Raw genomic sequence first — 25288 nt, 5'->3', positions numbered from 1 at the left:
CCCAATTGATCTTACTCCTTAAAGCTCCTCCTAATGTCTATTTTAAACTTTTCAGGACAGATTTCAAAAGAGTGCAGCACACACAACTGTTCAAAGATTTTCAACTTTTCAAAGATTTTTCAAAGATTTTAAACTTCCATTTAAGATCTCAAGGAATTGACCAGATTTCCAAAAGTGCTCAGTACCCAGCAGCTCCCATTGGAAACACAGGCATTAAACCTATGAATTGTTGAACATCTCCCCAGAGATACTAAGCATGTGGTACTTCATAGGCCATCTGTACCTTGCAGAAGATGCTCACTGTCATGCAGAATTGTGTCCTTTGTTGGCAAGAGTTTGCCACTCTGAAATCACATTTAATTTATCATCCTGAACTCTTTAGCAGACTGTTTTTCAGATCTGAGCTATACATTTCTTAGTTTTGTCAGAAAATATCACTTTGGTAAAACAAAATGTTTTGCTGAATCTATTACAGATTTGACTAGACTTTTGTCAAAATACAGCAAAGCGTGGGCCACTCTGCCTCCTCACCTTCCCCTGCTAGCTCTGGGGAACTGAGACGCACATTGCCTCTCTAGCTCCCAGAGCTAGTGGTTAGCAGGGAGGAAGAGTGGAACTGTTGAATTGACAAGACATTTTCTTGAGGGCAGCTGGGAAGCCAAAAAAAGTTCCGTTTCTGTTCTCCTGAAACAGAATTTTTCTTAATCCTTTTCTGTGAAAATGTTTGTTTTTGGTGTTTCATCCCACTGTGAGAGAGCTTTTCCTTAAAAATGCAAACAAAATTAATGGAAAGGGATTCCCTCTTTTCAGCCAGTCTATTTGTTAAGCAAACAGTGAGTTGGAATACATCATGTTTGTAGCTGTATATAATTAGCTCAAATTCTAAAAGCAAAATAATGTCTTTATGCTTATTTTGTTGTAGGGTGAAAGGGGCCCTAAGGGAGATCAAGGACCACCAGGAATTTACGGAAAAAAGGCAAGTGTGAATTGAATATCATAAAAAGAAGTGCCAGCATTTTTCTGATTTGTTCACATTGTAAAATGCCTTTTATTTACATAGATTGAATCCGACAGTGCATTCTCAGGTATACCTCTGTTGAAGTCAATGTTTGGAACAATATCTCTGCTCCAATATGAGCTCTTCATTCAGATACCTCCTGAAAACTCTTTTTCCAGCTAATCAATTCTAGTCTGTCAATATAACACAGTCACCACACACATACATACACGTGTAAAACAAGCAAAAACATTCTAAATTACAGTCTTATTTTTTTCACATCTTTGTCTGTCTAAAATCTCAGCCATTTGAAGCAGGGTTGTTGCTTGATTTCTGTGTTTCCCATTTTACACTTCAATAATAATGGCCTTTTGCCTGTGTAAAGACTACAGCATAGGGTCCATAGTCTTTTATATGTAGAAAATTCCATTGCAAATTTTCATAGAAATGAAAGCAAACAAGTGTGTGAATTTCAGATTAGTTGTGCTGAAATCATGTAACTGAGTTTGAGGATACTATTTAAATATCATTTTCCTTGGTTTTTTTTTGTTTCTTATATTTTTCCAGGGTGCTAAAGGGGAAAAAGGTGATCCAGGTTTTCCAGGAATGCCAGGACGATCTGTAAGTTCTATAAGGACAATTTTGCCTTTAAATTTACTTTGTTAATATTACTAATAGTGTCATGTTACCTGTTGCCACAGGGGGAACCTGGGAGAAATGGGAAGGATGGATTACCTGGAAGCCCTGGCTTTAAGGTATTTACATATTCATTCAATAAATTGTATTTTATTTTTGAAGTGTCAGTAACTTGCCAAAGCCTTACATAACATTGCTATAGGTCTAGTTATTTCTAGGATGTTTTTTGAGGGTGGTAACTGGAAATAAAAATTGTGTCTAGTACTGGTAGACATTAGTCAAAGCCATTGGGGTTTCAGTGGGCTTTGGATCAGGGCCCAATTGCTGAAGAGCTATTTTGGGAATGTATTATTAGTGATTATCAAAGACTGCTTAGGATTAATCTTGTTCTTTCCATTTCCATATGTATTCCTCTAACTCTGTGAATAATTTAAAACATCAGATATGCATATATATATATTCTTCACAGAATTCTTTCCTATACAGGCAAATGATAGAGTTGATTATTATGATAGCTATTGAAAGGGGGAAAATGGCCCAAAACACTGCGTACACATGTGCGGGCACAATCTAGCTCTAAACCTGAAATATGCCTCATGTTTGACTAATTTAACACCAAGAATCCACCTCCATCAGTTGGTAGTGCATGGGAATTAGCAGGTTTCATGGGAAACAGAGAGAACTACTTCAGCACATTTTATTATGTTGAGCTCCCAATTCTTCACAATCTTAGCTAAATGTATATCTGCCTCCTAATAGTAGATGGTGCAAGGAACAAAGCCTGATCTTCATACTGGGGGCTGTGGGTCATGAGCCTATTAGATTATTGGTTTTCCCATTACTCTGAGATGAAATAAGGAAGACACTAGGCATTTCAATTTTTAATGCAATATGCAAGCTGGTTTTCAGTGTCTGATATAATAATGAAGTTTGTTTGTGTCAAATAAACTACTTCATAGTTCAGTTCCATAAAATAATCCTTTCAGTATTGACAGATTCATTGAATTTAAGTGATCATCTACAACAGTACTGGTGGTCATACTATGTTTAGAATATATTTGGCAAGGAGAATACATGTACGGTGGTGGCCTTGAAAATTTGAAACTTGCCTTTAATAATTAAATATTTGCAGTAAGATACTTCAAACAGTGCAAATATTGAGGTTATTTCCTTTAGATGTTATAGGGAGGAAGTGCAAGGGAATAATGAAGATACTCAGCTTATCTACTTAATCTTAGGTCAAATTGGCAAGTTTTGGGGGCCATAACTGTAATAAGCTTATTTGATTTAGTCTTTATTTTCTGATTTCTCTGCACCTTTCAAAAATGGGTAGAACAAACTGGGTAAAGTTAGAAAAGATTCTGATGATAGTTTATTAAGAAATTACTTCATGCTTCAGCAACTGATAGTGTTTTGGATTTCTCTAGTATTTAAACATTTCACGTTTTTATTCACCATTCAATTTAGTTTTCAGCATTTTTGCATTCACTTGATTTTGGTCTGAAAATCCCATTGATGCATGCAAGTCATAATTATTCACACATATCTGAGAAATCACCCAACTTTGACTTGTATAAATGCATCAAGGGATTTGGATTTGGCATCCAAATTGAGTGCATACAAGAGTATGGAATTCCATTTGAAAATATATACTGTATATTGTAGTATGAAAAGGAGCTGTTTCCCTGCTTCTGAAAATCAAATAGGCAGCATCCCAGAACTCTCATTTTATCAGAACCAAATGAAACTCAATCTCATAACTTTCTCTCATCCCTGGTATAGGATAAGATGGGTTTGGTTCCAGTTAAACACTTAGTTTGACGCAGAGTTTTCCACAAAATTTCTTACAAATGTATATGTGCTTATGGCCTTTTCAAGAAATGTATGTCTTTGAAAAACATGAATTTTGAGAGTATATAATCTGCCTTCACTCTTACAGTAAACCATATGATTAAAAAAAATGTAAATGTACACATTCAAACTAAAATTCATTTATCTTTTTTTCCTTTAATTAACTATTCTAGTATGAGTGCATGATAGGCCCAAAGTTACTACTTTTTTTCATCTCCTTTTGTAGAATATTCTTGAAATAGTTGTGTGTGGAAAGTCTCATTTACTCCCGTCACTCACCAAGTTAATTTATTATGGAGTGTGAGAAAGAGTTTGTGCCATAATTGCTTCAGAATGTAATAGTTAACAGAAGTCTTTTATTACTGCTTCATTCAAACATTTTATCAGCTTCCTTTTGCCATCTGCAGTATTTCATTCTGGCTCCGTTGTAATCAAAATCAGAGGATTAAAAAAAGTCTGTCTTTGTTGGAGCTTTTCTGTTCTCTTACAAAATTTCATAAACATATTTGTTCTGGGAAAGAATGTGATAGAAATTGTTGCTGCATACCCAGGTTTTGTAAATTAAATTGACAGCAACTTATTATACCTTAACTTCTAGACATATTTTATTTCTGTACACTCATTTCTGGAACTTTTTGGGTTTTTTTCTATTTCTTTGAGTTTTTAGTAAGGAATAACATGCATGTTTTGAATCAGAACATAATTATTTGGTCATTGCTTGGTAGTGCAATAGTTCAGAAGTGCCTTGAAATAATTTTCAGAGGACTACTCTTAGTAACAATGGCAGCTGGAATCATGCCTGCAATTAACACTAGAAAGGGGCAGAGCCGGCGCTGCAGCATAGACATGCAGTCCAGCACGGAGCGTAACCCATCTCCCCAAGCGGCAGCCCGACGCTGTCTACACCAGAGCCTAAGTCGGCAGGGGGGTGAATTTCACACCCCAGACCATGCAGCTGGGGCCAGCTAATTCACCAGCATAGACCTGACCTAAGACCAGTCCCTTTTCGCTGTCTGGGGTGCAGCTGAACCCTGGGTGCATGAAGACAAGCAGCCGGAGAGGGGCTCTCACCCAGCTGGGGCCGCGTGCGGGCTCTGGCGTGCGTGGGATGATTTCGGTGCCAGGGTCCTCATGTCCCATGGCTGGGCTCCCCGCTCTGATCCTAAACGTGGCTTATTCTCATGCTGTCTCACCCCAGACCCTGCGGGGTCAGGCAAGTGGCAGCCTGGGCCAAGTGCCAGGCGGGGAATGGCGGCTGGGCCCTGCGGCAGGACACTTGGGGGATGGCGGGTGCCTGTCCGGCGAGCAAGGCCTGCGAGCAGCGCTGGTGCTGGCAGGTTCAAGGAGCCGACCCACGCAGGAACAGCCCAGGGCACAGGGTGACCAGGAGGCACCACGCAGCAGTTGGGGGACACTGACCATGGCACTGGACACACAGGGCCCTAGCCAGCCCCGCTACTGCCCAGCTGAGCCAGCCTGGCCAGGGTCCAGAGAGACCTGCAGCGGAGCTGGCAAGATGGGAGCAGGTGGGAAGCAGGCAGGACTCATCCCCTTCTTGAGCATGGCGAAGGTGGCAGCGCAGCGGGTACAGCTCCCTAGAGGAGACAGAGCGAGGCTGGGGCTGAACTGCCTGCAGCAGGGGGGACATGAGAACTCAGCCTGGCACCAGTCCCTGCGCCCCAGGGGCCGGGGCGATGCCCTGGCCCAAGGCACCCCTGCCTGGCACATGAGGCCAGGCAGCCTCAGCTCAGAGACCAACTTCTCTGCTGTCTGCACAGCCTCCCCTAGGGCTGCCTGGTGCTCCTGGGAATGCCCCAGCTCTGGAAGCAGCAGCCGCCCATGTCCTGAGCTCCCACAGCCATGTGCCCGTCGCTGATGCCCGGGAGAGTGGGGACCCAGCTCGGAGCCTCAGGTCCAGCCCAGCAGGAGCCCTGGCTCAGGGGATCTCCCAGGGGCTCTAGCCTGGCTGCGGAGGCCAGAGCTCCAGCTGGCAGGGCCCGGCAGGGGGCACCAAGCATCCCCCTGGCAGCCTGGGCTGTGGGCTCCCATTACCCATGGGGGAGCTGCCCACAGCATGGCTCAGGACCGGACCAACCTGGCACCCAGACAGCACACCCCAGCCAGTGCCCGTCCCCAGCTCCCTTGGGGCAGCGACAGCCCAGCCACCCCCAGCCCAGCACCTGACAGACACAGGCAGGGGAGGGGCTGCCTCGCCAGGCTGGCGTCCGGCAGCCCCTCTTGCCAGGCTGGTGCTCAGCTGCGCCCACCCTGCCCCGCCAGCGTTCACCAGCCCACCACCCCGCGCCACCCCGACCGAAGCTATTGCTTGGTTAGCACTTGCGCAGCTTCTCGGTCAGCCACAGCACCTTGCTGCGGATCACCTTGTTCTTGCTCACGACGCTGCTGTCCGGAGGCCGAACAGGTGTCTCGTTATTTTCCATCTAAAAATGTTTTCCCGTTTGAATTCACTATTCTTTTTGCACAGAAAGATTATTTATTGGTCTTGGCTGAGTTTCCTATTCAACGCTCTTTTCATTTTAAAGGGAGAAGTTGGGCAGCCTGGTTCTACAGGACCAGAAGGACGTCGGGGAGACCCTGTAAGTGTTTGAACTGCTGAAATATTGAGCATGATTTATTAGTGAATGATTTAGTTAATATGTTAGCTGTTCCAAGTTTGAAGAGTTTGCTGTATTCTGAAAAGGAGTAGGAAGATCTGTCTTTTTATAGACAGTAGAGTCTTCATTCATATATATGAAATTTGATTTGAAGACTGCAGTCTCTCTGTCTCTCTCCATATATAGTGTGTGTGTGTGTGTGTGTATATATATATATATATACACACACACACACACACACACACACACACATATGTATAGATATAATTTTGAAGACTGCAGTAATTTGAATACAAAACCATCCCTTCTTTTCTGTCAGAACAAAGGCATAGTGAGACATAATTGATGTTCTAGTTAACATTTTTGTTTAAACGGTATAATTACATATATTACTTTAAAATAAACGTACATTCATGTGGTAGAGAGAAAGTTTATAGTTAAACCTAGCTGTTTTTGAATTATTTTCAAATAAACATTAGACACATTTAAAAAAAAAACACAGTTCAAGTCTTAAATTTGTAGTGAGTCCTAACTCAAAAATTCTTTCTTCAATTTCTTAAATAAATAAATAATTCTCAGAGTAGAACAGAAGACTTTTTACAGTCTGTTCACTGGAACGTCTATTAATGCCATTGTAGTCACAAGAAATCTTCCTTTGTATTCCATCATTTGTAGTTAACATTGACTTTTGGTCACTATCCTAATCCATACTTCTGACAAAGTAAAGGTGCTGCAGCTTGTTAACTGGTCCAAGCTGATCATAGGCTGCTCAAGGTAGAGCATAAAAGGAAGGGGAAAGCGGGAGAGGTGAGGAAGGATGTGTTTTCTCCCCTGAATCAAGTGGAGAAAGCCTTCTGGGAGTTGCTGCCCAGTATTTTTCAGTTGACTTACTTTTTTTTATGATTGTTGAGTGGAAATTTAATAAATCCAGTGAAAGGACCTTAAAACGACATAGGCGTGAAGCTTATTTCCATTCCCTGACTGGTGAAAGTGTCCACCAGTTCACAGTACCCTATAGCATAAGTCACCTCTCAGGATGCTAGCTGTAGCACCACAAAAGTTTCTAAACTTGTAAACTGGTGTGTTTTTAATTGTTACCTGGAATACAATCTATCTGTAAAGCAGTGTTCTCAAACGCTGTCCATTTACCACACATGGTCTGCGGAGCACTTACTAGTAGTTTGCAGAGAGCTGGCTTTTTCTGTTTTCCATGCTTTCAGCTGCCTCTACAGATATCTTGGCTCATCATTGCAAAGCACAGCCTGGTGGCCTGGAAAACAGCTGGAAACGAGGAGCCAGCCTAGCTGTCTCTACGGACAGCTGCTACGTGAAGCGCAGGAGAGGAAATAGGAGCCACCCTCAGGGACATGGAGCTGCCAGCCACCAGCAGATGGGGAATGTCCAGCAGAATAGGAGAGATGGGAATGAGGCAGCTGATTAACGTGTCCCCAAAAGTTCAGGGCATTGACACTTCAGTACTGTCATGTGCTGTAAAGATTTATTTGGGTACAATCATGCTTTGTGCATGCAGCTTACAGAAATGGGTGGTGTATAAGACCCCAGAGGGAGCACAATTCCTCAGAGAGTCACAATCCCTCCTGGACTCTTCAGTTGTACTGGTGGAGGGATAATTTGCCAACACTCATTTAAAAGATGTCACATAGTCCCTCATCCCCACTCAACCAGTGAGTGCCACAGGTAAACACATGTGGGTGAGGAGGGCAGAGCTATGGTTCTGTCTGCTAGTCTGCTCGTTCTCCACTTATAGGTTCCAGCCAGCTGCAGTTATAACTGACCCCTATGAAGCCACTCTAAGGTGGGTGTGGGATAGGATCCTTATTCCTTCCTATTCTTTCTGTTCCACCTTGTCATTGCTAGATAGAGTCTAGCCCTTTGCTTTTTGACAAGTACAATCTCACCATTCCCTTCTGCACTCGGAAATTACTGCAGCGCACAGCTACTTAAACGGTTTCCAGGGGGTCCAGTTGTTACAGCTACACGTCTTGGTTGCAGAGAGAGGCTGAGCTGACAGCCAACTGTCTCCAGTGTCTGAGAGGTGTGGTTATATTCTATATACCACACACACTGGAGTATTATTTCTTTTATTAATCACTGAATTTTTGAGTAGGAAAAAGTAGTTTGTAAAATTAAGCATGTATTTCCAAGTGATATGTTTGTTTTTGCATAATAATACTAGTAGGGCCTTAAGGTAGCCAGATATGCTGCATCCTTGGTCCTGCCCATTTTATGAAATAAAGTAGCCTCCAGAATGTATAGATTTATCAAGGCAGGCTCCTTTCTCGGAAGTAGGTGGAAGGCAGTGTGGGTGAAAGCGATCATGAAATGATAGAGGATTTAAGGAATGGTAGGAGGAATGGTAGCAGGGTAGGAGGGAAAACAGGTGAATAAAGACAATGGACTTCAGGAAGGCAGTTTAACAAACATTAGAATGGGTAGGTAAAATCCCATGGCAAGCAAGTCTAAGGAAAAAAAAGAGTTTAGGAGAGTTGGCAGTTTTTAGAGACACTCTATTCAGGGCAAAGACGGATGGTAAGAGATCAGGAAATCTTTAGTAACCTGAAACTCAACAACAGAGTCATCCACAAAGTGGAAACTATGTCAGATTATGAAGGATGAATATAAAAGAAACAACACAAGCATGTAGGGACAAAATACAGGGTAACAAGAAAACAATTTATAAATACATTAGAAGCAAGAGGAAGATCTAGGCTAGGGTAGGCCCATTACTCAGTGAGGAGGGAAAGACGATAACAAAACCACAGCAATGGTGATAGTGTTAAATGCCTTTTTTCTTTCAAAGCGGCAAAGAGTCTTGTGGCACCTTATAGACTAACAGATGTATTGGAGCAGAAGCTTTCGTGGGTGCATCCGACGAAGTGGGTATTCATCCACGAAAGCTTATGCTCCAATACGTCTGTTAGTCTATAAGGTGCCACAGGACTCTTTGCTGCTTTTACAGAACTTTCCCAGAATAATTCCTAGAGCATAATGAACCCACACATGAAAACTCTTAAGTAGGGTAGTTTTGAGGCTCATGGGTGATGCTGTCAGGATATTTTTAGCACTGTTTTAGGCCTGGCATATGTAGTGCTGTCACCAGCACCATGTCTAAACAGTGGCAGTAGCTGTAATAGATCCTACAAGTTGCCTATTTCTTATAAACATATACACAGCTGAAAACATTCAAGAACTGGTAGACAGTGTGCTTAATATTTAGGTCACAACACAGCGTCTCAGATATGGATTTTTCCTCGTGTACGATGGTAGCAATATAACAAAGTACTCAAATTCTGGTTAATCCCACTGGTTGACCTGTTGTCTTGTTTGCTTGCCAGTGAATATCAACTGATAACTGTGCTAGGTATGACAAGTTTGTGCCCAGTTTTAATCATTCTAAAGAGTTTGTGAGTGTCTTACTGGAATCTTGCTAAGTAAAAAACCTTTTGCTTGAAAAGGTCACTCAGTATATACAAACAATAGGGAATTATATATATTGCAGGAATGAATGTATTCATCATCAGAAAGTAGAAGCCATTGACTGCATCAGGTATAATGATTCCAGTCTGTAGGAACTGCCAAATATATCATTCAAGAAGGAAACTCACTTTCATTTCTTGAAAGCAATATTCCTCTAATCCACTTGCTAGAGAAAAAGCAGCCAGAAAGTGGAAAAACCGTGATCTCGGGGGGGGTTGGTAATTATGTGATGGTGCCTTATACAGAGAATATTTTGGAATTTCCACCTCCCACCTTCCAAGTAGAATGATTCCCCCATACCTTGTTCCCACTTTCAGATATCCCCATCTCTGCTATGCCTCTCAAGTTTCCTCAGTGCTCTTACTCTCTCAGGACCCTTCTGTGTAGGAACTTGTATTCTTCCGTAGCCTGTACTGCAAGTGATGGAGTCTCAGAGCATGGAGCCTTTTTTTCCTACAGTGGAACACCTCCTTGAGCCACTGCGCTGCCTTGAAATGTAGTGCCAAGCTATCCACAAAGCTTGCTTATGTCTAATGTTGTCCTAAAGCTAAGCTCTACCTTAGATAGCAAATAAGAAAAACCTGCTTGCTTATATGCCCATTAATACAAAAAACATTAGCAGTCCACATCATAGGTATGATAGTGGCCTTCACAAAATCCCTTGCTTTCAGGACATTTTCCAAAGGGACACTAAGCACAAAGGAAAGTTTACAGACAATTTTTAATTGTTGAAAAAATAGACTTTGATATTTCCAATGATCAACCTTCTCCTTATCCAGAAGTCATGTTACTGTACGTCACTGTTCTAAACAGGGCTGAGTGAATACTCAATATAAAAATAAATTCTGCAGATATTAGTTCATATTTAGATAAATTACTTTGACTGCAGTTGCAACCCCTTTGTGCTTCTTTCCAGTGAACAAATTTGCTGACAGAAATGCTTGATGACTAATAAGTGAATATTGAATAATATTCATGAGAAGCACATTTTAAAATTCATAATGAAGATTTTTTGCAATATATACCTGATCTTAACAGCTATATTAATCTATTCTGGAAAACCAAAACAGCTCAAATGTTGTATCTTGAATAGTCGAAATAAACACTAGAATCGATCGGTCTTCAGCTGTCGTTAAGACTGCGCCGATCACAACACGTCTGCCATTCTTCTCACACTCTTGCCTTTCTTCTCCACGTTCGTCCGAAACGTTTCTCAATGTCATCTTCCCATCTTCTTGGAGGCCGACCGGGTGGTCTTTTCTGTTCTCGCAGGTACCACTCAGCAATGATTGTGGTCCACCTATTGTCCATGAGCCATGCTGTGTGGCCCACCCATCGCATCTTATTATGTCTGCTTTCCACGAAAATATCTTTCACACTGCTGTGTTCTCTGATCATTTCATTTGGGATGCATTCCAGAAGGGAAATTCCCAACATAGCTCATTCCATTGCTCTTTCAGCTACTGACAGCCGCTGTTCTCTCTTCGTCAGTGCCCACGTTTCACTGCCATACAGCATGGCTGGCAGCACTGTTGAATTGAAGATATTTGTACGTGTGGTCTTGTCGATTTTTCCTTTGAGGACGTCCTTAATGGAATTAAACGCACGCCATCCTGCCCGAAGCCTTCGCAAGAGTTCTCCGTTCAGGTCTTGGCGCATATTAACTTCTTGGCCTAAATATATGTACTGTTCCACTTCTTCAATTTCTTCTCCTGTTACCGTTATTCGGGCTTTTCGTAAGACATCTGATCGCATGTATTTCATTTTGCAGCGGTTCATTTTCAGGCTGACCTGACTGATTTTCTTGTCGAGTCTTCGTAGCATGCTCTGCAGTTGGTTGGTGCTTTTGGCAATTAGTACGATGTCGTCTGCGAATCTGAGATGGGATAATCATTCTCCATTTATGTTGACACCACTCCTCCAGTTGATCTTGTTCATAACCATTTTGAGGCAGATGGTGAATAGTTTTGGTGAAATCGTATCTCCTTGCTTTTTGCCTTTCTCGATTTAGGATGCGGAAGGGAGTTTCGAGGAAAGTAATGTCTGTTGTACATCCAGTATTTGCTTCCTTCAACAAACTGATGTGTTAATGCCCTGCTCTGTGAGCGCCTTTAATATTGCGTTAAACTCGACGCTATCGAAGGCTTTTTCATAGTTGATGAAAGCAATGCACAGGGGAGTTTGTATTCCCTCGCTCTGTCTAGGAGCTGGCTAAGGGTAAATATATGGTCGATCATGCTGAAATTTCTTCAAAACCCTGCCTGCTCTCTTGGCTGTTGTTCATCCAGACTCTGTGAGAGTCGGTTCGTTATCACCTGTGTGAAGAGCTTGTAGATGTGAGAGAGCAGGCATATAGGGAGTTAGTTCTTAAGATTTTCTTGATCGCCCTTCTTGTGCAGCAGGATGGTATTCGACTCCTTCCAGCTTGATGGTATTTTTCCTTCTTCAAGATATCTACTAAATCTTAAAGCGAGGGCCTTCCAAAGTTTTTCACCTCCTGCAGAAATAATTTCTGACATTATTGTGTCTTTGCCTGGAGCTTTTCCCTTCTTCATCTGGTGTAGTGCACTTCGGACTTCGCTGACGATTACTGGGGGACGTGTTTTTCTGACTCTTGGAGCTTTGGGAAAGGGACGTTGATTCTTGATTTGAACGGCTCTGTATAGAAGTCCTTGCAGACCTCCTCCGTCCCTGCTCTGTTGATTACTGTCTCTCCATCCTTGTTCTTCAATGCTGTTACGCTCAGTCTATGCTGCATCAATTCCTGCTTGCATGTCCTGAGGCTCTTGAGTGATTCAGCTGTTTTGAGGAGCTTTTCTTTCTGGAAGTTCTCAAAGTTGTCTTTCAGTTTTCGCTATATAAGCTGGCACAGAATGGAGTACTCCAGGTTGTTATCCGAGCTCCTTTTCATGTTTCTCTGCCTCTCCAACAAGCTTTTTGTTTCATCAGCTTTTCAATTCCAGCTGCTTTTATGCAACGTCTCAGCTTGTCAGCAAAGACACTATAGTTCTCATCACACTTTTCCGTCTGGCTCCAGTCAAACCCAGAAATCGCTTTCTACAGCTTTGCTTCATTGAATGTCTTTGGCCGCTGTTTTCTGTTTGCCATCTGTAACGCCTTCTTTTCCACCGCTTCATCAAAAATCAGCTTCGCTCTAAGCAGGTGATGGTCACTGCTGGTGTTGAAAGGCTGCACCACAGAGACGTCTTGAACGATGCGCCTTTTTACTGACTAAAATATAGTCTATTTCATTCTTGCTCTTCGTGTTTGGCATGATCCACGTCCACCTTCTTGTGGTCGTCTTTTTGTACCAGGTATTTGCCACATACAGTTCTTTAGTTTCTGCCATCGCTACCAGCCTTTCTCCTCTTTCATTCCTTTCGCCACTGCCGTATCTCCCTATGAACTTTTCACCAGCTTTCCCTCGCCTGACCTTGGCATTGAAATCTCCCATTGTGACAGTGTAAGTGGACTTTTGTGCAAGGGCTCTTTTGAGCTCTCAGTAGAATTCTTCCACTTTGTCCTAATTTGCACTTGTGGGAATGTAGGTTTGGATGACCTTGAGTGTAGCTTTTGACTCCATCTGAAGATGCAGCACACCAATACGTGATGATATGACTTTCGAAGACCAATCCTTACTGACGATAAATCCGTCTCCTCCAACATTTCTAGCGCCATCTTTCCGAGCCTCACAGCGCTTCCATCCTTCCAGTTGACTTCCAACTTCTCCTTTTGTTGGGTTTCGCAGACACCAAGGATATCTCTTCTTATCCTTTTTCTTCTCTTCCATGAGATGGTTTAACGTTTCCTCCCTCGCCAGCGACCTACAATTGTAAGTACACACAGCAAGGGTTGTCCTTTTCCATGTTGGCCTAGCACCTGACATTTTTAGCAACCTCTCGTTGCTCAATTTCTGCTCCACCACCGTAGAATGGTTCGATGATGCGCAGGGAATTAAGACCCACTTACTTGTGTTGTTTTAGCCGTTAACTTCAAGCCATTCCACTGGCTAGGCGGACAGGCATGCATATCTCCTCCAGCTTAGCTAGCCTTCAACCTCTAAGGAGAAGGAAAAGCGCTGTTTCCTCTGAGTGAGCAATACCCCTCCCTGGATTGGATAGTCTAACACCTTTGTAGCATGGTTAGACCTACCAGGGCATACGCCCCGCTACCATAGCTGTCAGGTGGCCTGGGTCACCGCTGCGCCACGATGAGGCGCTGAGGTAGGATTTTGCAGTGCCGGCTGAGGTGGGATCCCGAGGCCACTAGGAATTAATCAACAAAATTATTTGTGAATAACTTCTAATACTAAATAAACTTGAGAAACTTGCATACCATTTTTGGATAATTCACAATCAGAAAAAGAAGCAACATTTACTGAATACATTAGTTGTTATGGATTATTGAATTCAGCTCTAATGCTGAATGTAAATGTGAATAAAGGAGTCAGATAATGGAAACTGAAACTTTTGAGTGCATAAAGCTGCTCTAGAGTTGTTATGGTGACAGTTTCTCCTGAATAAACTAACACTAGCATTAAAAGGATCATCTGCTCTACTGATATAATTTCATTGAAAAGCATTTGTCCAACTCTAGTATCTCATGTCTACCTCTATCCAGTATTAATTCTGAAATACTTACTAGTTACTCAGAAAATGTCGTGACAATGCAATTAGAATGAAACCTGACAAAGCTAAAAGAAGCATATCAATACAATGCTCTTTCTGACAAAGATCTTATCTAGAAAGTAAATGGTTTGGGTTATTCTGCTAAACTGGTAGAAGTGTTGTTTGAGTTATAACATTGACTTAATTCTAGTTGTGGCTGGATGTGGGACAGAAAGGGGTAACTTGAAATTGTTGGACACCAAATAATTTTATTTTAAAATTATTAAAAGTATTTAGTTTACTGAAACAAGAAATGGGTAGGCCAGCTCCTCCTAATTGTTTCTCTTACAGCCACCTTATGTGTATGTCTCCCACTCTTTAGTCTCTTACATACTTTAGAAAACACCATGATTAAAGCCAAGCAAAATCATCACAATTAACAACCATGGCTATTTCATTATTAAAGAAAGGAAAAAAGGGAACATTATACAAAACAACACAAATAACCAACCACAAAAGAAAAAATGTTTTTTTTCTGTTACAATCTTGTCTATATGTCTCTCTTTCTGTGGAGAGCTTTTAATGTAGATTACACCAGGGGTCGGCAACCTTTGGCATGCAGTCCATCATGGTAATCCGCTGGCGGGCCGTGAGACATTTTGTTTATGTTGACCATCCACAGGCATGGCCCCCCGCACCTCCCTGCAGCCACGGTTCGTCGTTCCTGGCCAATGGGAGCTGCGGGACATGGCGGCCAGCATGTCCTGCAGCTCCCATTGGCTGAGAATGGCGAACCGCGGCCACTGCAGGGGGGCCGTGTCTGCAGATGGTCAACATAAACAAAATGTCTCACGGCCTGCCAGCGGATTACCCTGGTGGACCGTGTGCCAAAGGTTACCAACCCCAGGATTACACTCTTGAGAGTAAAAAGAAAAGGAGTACTTGTGGCACCTTAGAGACTAACCAATTTATTTGAGCATGAGCTTTCGTGAGCTTTCAGCTCACGAAAGCTCATGCTCAAATAAATTGGTTAGTCTCTAAGGTGCCACAAGTACTCCTTTTCTTTTTGCGAATACAGACTAACACGGCTGTTCCTCTGAAACTCTTGAGAGTGACAATTTCTTGGGTGGGTGCTTTTAACTTGGGAAAGTAAGACCAAAATATATTGTTTCCTAAAATTATTGTAAATCTATTCTTTAGTATATCCTTAGGTAACTAAGAATGTTTATAGATGGGCAAAATAATTTTGTTTCAGGGAAGGGGAACCTGTTGGTTATTAATAAATAACCAGCCAGTTTATAACTATATATGATGAAGCTGAAAAAATATTTAAATCAGTTACTTAGACGAAGCCATTTAAGGAGCTGTCATGAGATAGGCCAGTTAACCAATATTAAGAATCTTACATCCAACATCTCCAATGTTTCTGTATTTACCAATATTTAGCCACTGTCTCCTCTCCAGGAATACGTGATCTAACCATCTGTGATTAACACGAGAAACTGTTGATATTCTAAGTTACAACAGCAGTTTCATATCTCTATAAAACCATTACAAGAGTTTAAATCTAATCCCTTGGCAGTATAACCTTCTCTCACCAATCCACTGTGATTCTATGTTGAAGTCTTGGGAAGACTTGGGGTCAGTTTCTTCTTGAGTGTCCTTTATTGTTCTTAGCTGTCTGTGGCAGCTTGCTTAAGGAGATAGACAGGATGAGTTGTGGAGTGTTTACTGTCTAAGCTGGGTATCAGAGGGTCTGTGCGTGAGGGGTGCTCACTTCTCAATTTTATACTCTTCTTCTTCCTATTGCCATGAAATTACAATTGTTTATATTCAAAACTGGTAGCTGTCACCCTTTCATTGTTTCCATGTCTTCATGGGTACTGTCTTCGTCTTATGAATGTGTAGTTTATTAACATTAGGGTTATAATTCTTTCTTCACAGTTATATTTCCTTTGTTTTTGTGGCAGGAGAACATCTTTAAGTTTAGAGTTTTAACTCTTTCTTTTATTCAGTCAGTTTTCTGAGATATACCTTTTATTCCATCAGGGTTTAATAGGAGTTGAAATTCTGTTTCCGATGAGTCCAAACACACTCCTGTTCTCTTTAAAACAGTTAGCTCTCAAAGTAGTCTTTTTAAATTAAATTATCTAAGAGAGTCTTTAAGCTCAAATGGTCATAAAAAATGTATCCTCTCTTCTTTTTCCCAATCTTTGAGAGGTTTGAGTAATTAATTAATTCCCTATTAATATAAATATTCTCTATTTATATGGCTTTTTACATTAGTAATTAGTTTAACATCAGATGATCTTGCTAAATGATGCATCAAACATCTTACTATTGATAGAACAATGATATCAGGCTGTTATGTGAAGGTTTGTATTCACATACAAAATATTTCCAAATATACATCTCAAAAGAAGCTTATGTCATCCTAAGAATTTGAGAAACACAAAGGTTTTTACCTTCATTGGAAACATGAGTTGGAAGTAACCAATATCTTTTGTAACCTTTTTCCAGCATAAATGTTCTCCAAATTTGAAGAGTGAATACTTTTAATACTTTTACAAAAGAAATCAATTTCAAAAAGAATATTTTCCCAATTCTTAGTGTGGGTTTAAACTCAGGTTTTTCTTTGAAAAGAAAAGTGGGGGGGGGGGAGGGAGGGAGAAGGGGAGGAGAGAGAGAGAGAGTGTATAGCTTTACTTTACCTCTATATTTATTGATCTGATAACAAAACCCTGCATTCCTTTTCCTAAATCATGATTGTTTTACATGGTTGGTGTTTCTTGACCTCAGAGTTACAATTGTTTGTTATTTAGAATAAAGTACACATTTCAATAATGAATACATTTTTTAACCATAGCATAAAAGAAAATAGTATAAGGTTAAGCAAGGTAAAGTTTAAAATGCAGATAGGTCTGACTCCATATAAAACTTATAGGGGTCATAAACCTGGTGTATGGCCAAGGAGGTGATCATCTTGGGGTTTGCTTGCCCTTGGGAGACAGAACAGAAACCTGAAATTTCTTTTATCAGCCCGAACATTTTATGACCAACTAACTGAATATGTAGAAGTATTATTGTATTTTTAAGCCTCCTGGCTATAACACACTTGTATGTTCAGATATTAACATATCTTAATATACAGTAAAGCTGCAAACAAGTTTGCAGCAACCAAAAAAAGTTATAATAATTTTATTAATATAATAGTTGCTTCTCTTGAGGTCACTTACATGGATTTTCAAATTTTCTCCCTCAATAAATGGTTTAAACCTTTCAATCCTCTTGGCATCATGTGAAGACAGATTGAAGACCGAGGCTTTAGTACCAGTGTCACTGGATATTTCCAGGAAACAGACAGAGCAGCCACTGGGACTAGAGCAGGCTCCAGTGAAAAGCTCTGATAAAAGTCCGGATTTGAACTATCAGAGAGAGACCCTGGGAAGTGCTCAGTGGAGAAACTGAGCAGAGAAGGATAAGAGTTCAAGCTTGAGTAAAGTAGTGTGATAGACTATTAAGCCCTTGTCCTGCACCATAGAAGTCAATGAAGTTTAGGTGAGTTGGGTCAAATTTGTCCATCATTTACACTGATGGAGTGTTGTAAGACTGGACAGAATACGTGTCCTCCTCCATAGTCTTTAAATGTCTTATACAATTTCTGGTCACTTTCATTTGAATTTTTGTTTTGTTATCTTATAGTTGGTTATTTTAAACAATTTTTCAAATAGTTTCATTTCAGTCTGCTTGTAATCTTCAGTCTGTCTGACAAATAATGTAGTTCATTCCATAATCTGTTTTTATCAGATTTTCTTCAGAAGGACCCTGTAGGACAGGGGTGGGCAAACTTTTTGGCTCATACTTCCTGAGATTAAATGTTTAAAAGCTCTTCAACAAACAATGTAAAGCACATCGTTTGTTAGAATATGCAGTACCAGTACTTCCATACACCAAGTCATGGGTGTCTCCTTTTATTTATTTATTTGTATTACAATAGTGATCCCAATCTGCTAGGCCCTGCCGACACACAAAATAAGCCATTGCTGTGAAACGTTCATTCCAATGATTAACTAGTTTATCAAACCACAGACTAGTCCAGCCATGGAAAACATTTTAAGTGTGAAGGGAGAAACTTAGGCCAGTTCTCTTCCCTTTGTACTGGACAGGGGTGTTCTCTGGGCCTTCCTCTTGCTCCAGAGTCTCCTTCTCCCACTCACTACCTAAATCTCTTGTCTTCTGGCCCATCACCCATTCCTAGGGAGCTCCTGCAGAACTTTTGGCTCTCTGCACTCTCTCTGTCATTGAGAGTCCAATGCCTGCTCTCTCTGCCCCTTTTCTGACTCAGGAAATCTTCTTCTTCCCTCTAGTGCCAGATGCTTTCTCTTAAATGCAGCTGGGCTTAGCTCATCAGTCACAGGTGTGCTGCTTCTTGCCTCTTAAAGGGCAAGAGCTACCTTATGACACTATGCGTAAGTGTTTGTTGCATTGGGGCCAGGGAGACCTCTTTATCAGCTGCCTAGACTGTTCTCACAAATATCACTACTTGTTTGTCCTCCTCAGTAATGAGATTTGGTTAATAGCAGCATTGCAGTTAGAGGTGGTTGGGAATTTTTCGCCACAATGGTTTTTCATCGGAAAATGTTCATAGGAAAGGGTTGGTTTCTGAGGTTCAGGATCACATTTGCGGGGAGAGACAAAGGCTGCCAGTATAGCCAAGAGACCAATGGTTATGGCACTCACCAGGGATGTGGGAGACTCAGGTTCAAGTCCCTACTCTGTCTGATTTGGAGCAGGGACTTGAACCTGGTTCTCCCAGATCCCATGTGAGCACCCTAACCGCCAGGATATTCTGTCACACGCACATGCACACACTGGTGAAAACATCTGAAAGGTCTCGCTTTCATCCCTGTGCAGAACAAGAAAATATTTTCAAATCTGAAATGTTTACAGGATGGGAGAACTGTTTCCCACCCAGCGTAAATTACAATATCTTGTTGTACAGGTATTGCATTTGTATTTGAACACACTTTGTAACTGATCTATATTGCACAAATTATTTTAAAAAATTGGGGGAAATGTTCCACTCACCACAACAGATAATAATTTTGAAGTCATTTTGATTTATTAGTTCAGGCTATTTTAAGATTCTGATAAACAGATAAGCTTTGTAATATGTCAGCCAACATAATACTGCTTAGGTTGCAAACAAGGCTCTGAAAAGTTACTGAAACTGATTACCCACACGACTGTGGGAGCTGAGGGGTTCATCCACATACACACATAGCTATACATGCTTTATCAGAATTTTCTGAAATCCTGCATCACATCCTGAAATGTAAATGAATATAGAACATTTTAGAGAGACAAGGGGAGTTAAATAATATCTTTTATTGGACCAACTAGTGTTGGTGAGAGAGACAAGTTTTTGAGAATCACAGCGCTCTCCCCAACAGAAGTTGGTCCAATAAAAGATATTCTCTCACCCACCTTGTCTTTCTAATATTTTGGGACCTATATGGCTATAACAACACTGCATGCAGAATGTTTTGAGATTTACAAAATATACATATATAATTTTGTAAAAGTCAGATTCTACTATGAACAAGTATCTGTGACTCAAGTTGAAAATGCAGAATGGATCAAGGGGTGCTTAAATTACTCTGTTTTCCCCTTTACAATACTAAATTGAAGTCATAGTTACACTGGTATAAAATCAGTAAGTGAGAAAAGAATCAAATCCACAGCGTACTATACTATCTATGGCATTTGATTTGTGAAAATGCTCAGCATTGGATTGAATTCGCTCTCATAGATGTCAGTAGGAACAAAATCAGATAAATGCTGAGCACTTCAGAAAATCCCACCCATGAAGTCGAGACTGTTCCTGCAGTTGGAGACGCTTGAAGTGCTTGGACTGCTATCTGCCTTGTGTTGTATTGCGCTGACATCCACCATTTTTGTGCCAGGAAAATTAATGTTCATATTCCCAGTAAACAATGTTTGACATCTGCTGATTAATCTAGTAACATAGAAACTTCTATCTATTATTCAGACCTTGCAATTTACTCATTAACTATCTCAGTTTAAAAATCCACCAATAATGTTTGAATACTGTGTTATAGTGGTTTTCAAACTTTTTTCATTCGTAGACCCTAAAAAAATTTCGAATGGAGATGCGGCCCCTTTTTGGAAATGTTAGGCATAATCTGAAGGTTCTCTGTTCCGTGGTAATGACAACCTCTCGTGGACCTCTTAGACACAGTCGGTGGACCCTCCCACAGGAGACTGTGGACCACAAGTTGAAAACCATTGCTATGTTAGAAATGGTTTGCTAAACAAAATAGATTCATAGAACTATAGAGCTAGAAGGGAACTTTAGAGGTCATCTAGTCCAGTCCCCTGCACTCATGGTAGGACTAATTAAATAGACTATTGCTGACAGGTGTTTGTCTAATCTGCTCTTAAAAATCTCCAGTTATGGAGATTCCACAACCTCCCTAGGCAATTTATTCCAATGCTTAACCACCCTGGCAGATAGGAAGTTTTTCCTAATGTCCAACCTAAACCTCCCTTGCTGCAATTTTAGCCCATTGCTTCTTGTCCTATCCTCAGAGGTTAAGAAAAACAATTTTTCTTCCTCATCCTTGTAACAACATTTTACATACTTGAAAATTGTTATCACGTCCCCTCTCAGTCTTCTCTTTTCCAGACTAAACAACCATTTTTTTCAATCTTCCCTCATAGGTCATGTTTTCTAGACCTTTAATCATTTTTGTTGCTCTTCTCTGGAATCTCTCCAATTTGTCCAAATCCTTCCTGATATGTGACGCCCGGCACTGGACACAATACTCCAATTGAGGCTTTTTCAGTGCAGAGTAGAGCAGAAGAATTACTTCTCGTGTATTGCTTACAACGCTCCTTCTAACACATCCCAGAATAATGTTCACTTTTTTTGCAACAGCATTACACTGTTGACTCATATTTAGCTTGTGGGCCACTATGACCCCCAGATCCCTTTCTGCAGTACTCCTTCCTAGGCAGTCATTTCCCATTTTGTATGTGTGATTGTTCCTTCCTAAATGGAGTACTTTGCATTTGTCCTTATTACATTTTGTTCTATTTACTTCAGACCATTTCTCTAGTTTGTCCAGATCATTCTGAATTTTAATCCTATCTTCCAAAGGACTTGCAACCCCTCCCAGATTGGTATCATCCGCAAGCATTATAGGTGTACTCTGCATCCCATTATTGAAATCATTGATGAAGGTATTGAACAGAACTAGATCCAGAATTGATCATTGCGGAAACCCACTCATTGTGCCCTTCCAGCTGACTGTGAACCACCGATAACTACTCTCCGGGAACAGTTTTCCAACCAGTTTTGCACCCTCCTTATTGTAGCTCCATCTAGGTTGTATTTTCCTAGTTTATTTATGGGACAGTCATGCGAGACAGTGTTCCTCAACACAAATATTATGCCTTGCACCAGAAAAGCAAAAACAGTCTGGCAGTGCTACAAGTAGCAGAACATAAATATATAGCTCTGTGCATGAAATGCCTGTGGATGGGACCGAAACTGCTGACCACCAAAGCATCCCGCAAACCCTGTCAGAGTGCAATACCATCAGATAGTTTTTGGCCTCACTTAGTCATAATGTACCTTTTCTCAACTAAAATACATAACATGTCAGCAGGCAATGAAGCAGCATTCTTGAGGTCCATGAGGAAGCTCTTGATGCTTTCAGGCTAGCTGTGGTTCGACCAGTGAGGACTCTGCCTGGAAAAGGAAAGGGCCACCTGGGTTGTGGAGGTAAGTCAATGTGCCTTAAATATTGGGTGTATTTTCTAGTAAAATATTCTGATAACTCATACACTAATCCAAACAACTACTCATTTATGAAATCATGATAGAGAAAATGTAACCTGTTGTAAGGCCAGTCCTTGAGTCCCTTTCCTGTACATCTGGAACTCATCAAAGCCATAAACAGAGATGACACAGCTACAAAAAATAGGATGGAGTAGTAGTTGCTTTATTGGGTCCGGCTATCTCTTTGTAACTCATCAGTCAACTGTGTCGTCTTCCTTTCACAGCAGGAATTCATGGTGGGATTATGGAGGCTAACGTTAGGTGAGGAGGTCTCCCTCTACGGTGTCTCACTTTAATGTGTGAATAATATAGCAACTTTACTTAGCTTCTACTGGACTAAGTAGTCACATGACTGGGTTGTGGCTGAGGAGCTATGGGTGAGTGAGATTCCAGAAATCTATGTTTTGTATTCAGATATTTCACAGCAAGTCAAACCATCTCTATCATTTTGTGTAAACAAAGCTTCTCTTTGCAAGCATGTTTCAAATACAGAGTATGGTGGGCCTCCATTTTAGCATGTGCTGCGGGAATAAAAATAATTAATAAAAAATAAACTGGCATTTACAAAGAACCTCTCATCCAAAAATCCCAGCACACTCAACAAATTGATAATGTCATTATAAAGTAGATAAACCAAGAATCACTCCCTCTATCACTGTAAAGCAGCCACTTCTAGGATGCACAGCAACTATGCATCAAAACTAACAGTAGTTCAGGATAGCAATGTGATGTGTATGGGCTACATTAAGCCACATTGTTTGTTTATATAGTCACATGCACGGATGCATCTAATGCCTTGTGGATGAACGTGTTCTAGCTGGCAAGTAAGTAAATATTGTGCTAATTGTGGCCTTTTCTCTTTGTTAGGGGTTACTGAATGAACCCTAGAAGATCAAGATAGATCTGGATGCTTTGAGATTGCCTTCCCTTGCCTTGCAAAGTGATAACCATGAAACTTGAAATATTTGTCAGAAAATTAAATTTTTTAGATCATAAATGATTTTAGAGAGAAATATATTTATTCATCCTGTAATCCTATTTAGGTTTCTTCCCCCTCTTTACACTCTGTAAATCGTGTTTGATAATAAAGCTGATTTTTTTTCAATTATGTCACTGATAATTTTGTTCCATCACAGGCTAACACTTCAAAAGCCAACTTTTAAAAACATGACTTGTATCTTAGTGTATAATTTTCAAATATTTTCACTTTTGTGTGCACATAAATAAATTACATATACAAATCAAACACCAGTGGGTTTTCTGTATATAAAATGCACCATTTGTTTTCAGGTGTAAAAGGGCACTGACACTGTGCCCTACAAGTGATTTGTTTGTGCAAAGTTGTGTACCTGCATCAGAGACATGACCAGATTTTCAAAGAGGCAAAGTATTTTCTTATTTGTATTCAAATCTGCACATGGTCATGCAGCCATAAGACTATTTTTATTATTAATTGGGCATGATAGGCATTCTTGGTGTTTTACAAACAGATAAGAAAGCTATCTATAACTGAGGACAATTAAAATCTAAGGGCTTATCTCCACTATCTATAACTGAGGACAATTAAAATCTAAGGGCTTATCTCCACTACCCCCAGTGGATCGATCACTGCAGCCATCAATCCACTGGGGGTCGATTTAACGGGTGTGGTGAAGACCTGCTAAATCAACCGCCGATTGCTTTCCCGTTGGCTCCGGTAAGTAGATCTAAGCTACGTCGTCTTGAGTTACACTACTAATGTAACTCAAATTGCGTAGCTTAGATCGACTTTTCCCTGTAGTATAGATCTGCCCTAAGTAAGAAATCACAGAGAGGAATAGAAGAAGGAACAGAATCACAAATCAGGGAGAGAAGAAATCATAGCCTGATATGGACATTTTACATGCAATTCCTTATTAATGAATTGCTGACATTGAGCTGTTTTTTTTTCTTTTTTTCAGATTAGGGCTAAATTCAGCACAGGAATGCAGTGCGGGGTTGGGAGGAGCACATCAAGAACCTCCCTCTTCTTCATGGTACAGGCCAAATAGAACTGTAGGCCCTGCATAGTCATGGGCTGTTCTGCCCATGTGCCACTTTGGGTGAACAGTGCCCCAAGCAGGGTGGAGAGGAGATGTTTCCACTGGTCACCCACTCTCCCTGGCCCACACAGCTATACCCTGTAAAAGGGTGCAATGGTAGGCACACCGTCTCTGCACATCTATAACTTCCAAGATGTACTTTACCTTTATGGGGCAGAATACCGATTTGTGCTTCCCTTACGGTGGTGCAGCCCCATGTTGCCCCTGCAAGGCACAATCAAGCCTTTAAATAAATCTTTCTCTCTCTCCCGCTCTCATGCCTGAATATATACACAGGGTCACTTAACTGCAGCAAAAGAACTTTTCAAAGATGCTTCTGCATTAGAGATTGCCATCAGATTATGTAATTGTCTTCTGTAGCAGTGGTTGTGATACTACAGTATGAATTGGACCCAAATAGTAGTACTTATTAGGGGGCAGAGTCCCCCCTGCGTCTATGCTCTGCTCAATACATTGGATTATAGTGATGGTGAGGTGTCAAGATGCTAGTTACAGCTCCCTGGCATGAATTTCCATATGCCATTGGAGGATCAGAGGAACCATGTACTCTTCCTATTCCCAATATGCTACTTTCATCCCCCAGCACACTCCCTGTGCCAGAGAATAGGGTTGTGGCTATTGGTTTAGGAGGATGGAGCTATTTAATCCAGTGGAGACTTCCCCACTGCAGACTGACTATGACCAGAATCAGTACATAAGAACTGGGGGCTAAGTCCATGATGCCGTCCCAACACCGAAAGCCCAGTTAAGGTGTGACCAGGTGAGTCAGTCGCAATCATTACATGGAGTGATATTTAAATATTTAATATTCCAGCTGGTTATGTCTGCTTTTTAATAGTTCTGTTCTGTATTTCTTAACCTATACAATAGTTTTAGGGTCAGATACTCAGTTCCATGATATAAAGGGGACTTGGCTGCTTTAAGGCAGCTTTGATGCAACATCAGAAAGGGAAAGGATGGCATAGTCAACCCTGTGCCACTACCTCTTCCTCCACCAACAGATGGAGGAAGGGCATGTCGGGGACGCAATGTGCTGCCAAAATCCTGGCCAACAATATGGTTCCCTAAAAGCCCCTATCCATCAATTCAAGTCACAGCTGCCTTAAGGATTGTGGGGGAGAAAAGTGATGTAAAAC

At 41.1% G+C, this 25288-nt stretch overlaps 1 protein-coding gene across 3 annotated transcripts in view; it reads left to right on the top strand.

Moving 5' to 3' along the window:
- COL21A1 (collagen type XXI alpha 1 chain) overlaps nt 1–25288 on the top strand; it is a 194401-nt gene that overhangs the window by 110461 nt on the left and 58652 nt on the right. For all 3 annotated transcript variants that reach the window (XM_075126475.1, XM_075126476.1, XM_075126477.1), the window contains exons 13-16: nt 923–976; nt 1565–1618; nt 1699–1752; nt 6028–6081. In XM_075126475.1, coding sequence (XP_074982576.1) covers nt 923–976; nt 1565–1618; nt 1699–1752; nt 6028–6081 — 216 coding nt within the window. The remainder of the gene's footprint in view (nt 1–922; nt 977–1564; nt 1619–1698; nt 1753–6027; nt 6082–25288) is intronic.

Source organism: Caretta caretta, chromosome 3, assembly GCF_965140235.1.
Source record: "Caretta caretta isolate rCarCar2 chromosome 3, rCarCar1.hap1, whole genome shotgun sequence".
NCBI lineage: Eukaryota > Metazoa > Chordata > Testudines > Cheloniidae > Caretta > Caretta caretta.
This window is presented reverse-complemented; position numbering and strand designations above follow the sequence as displayed.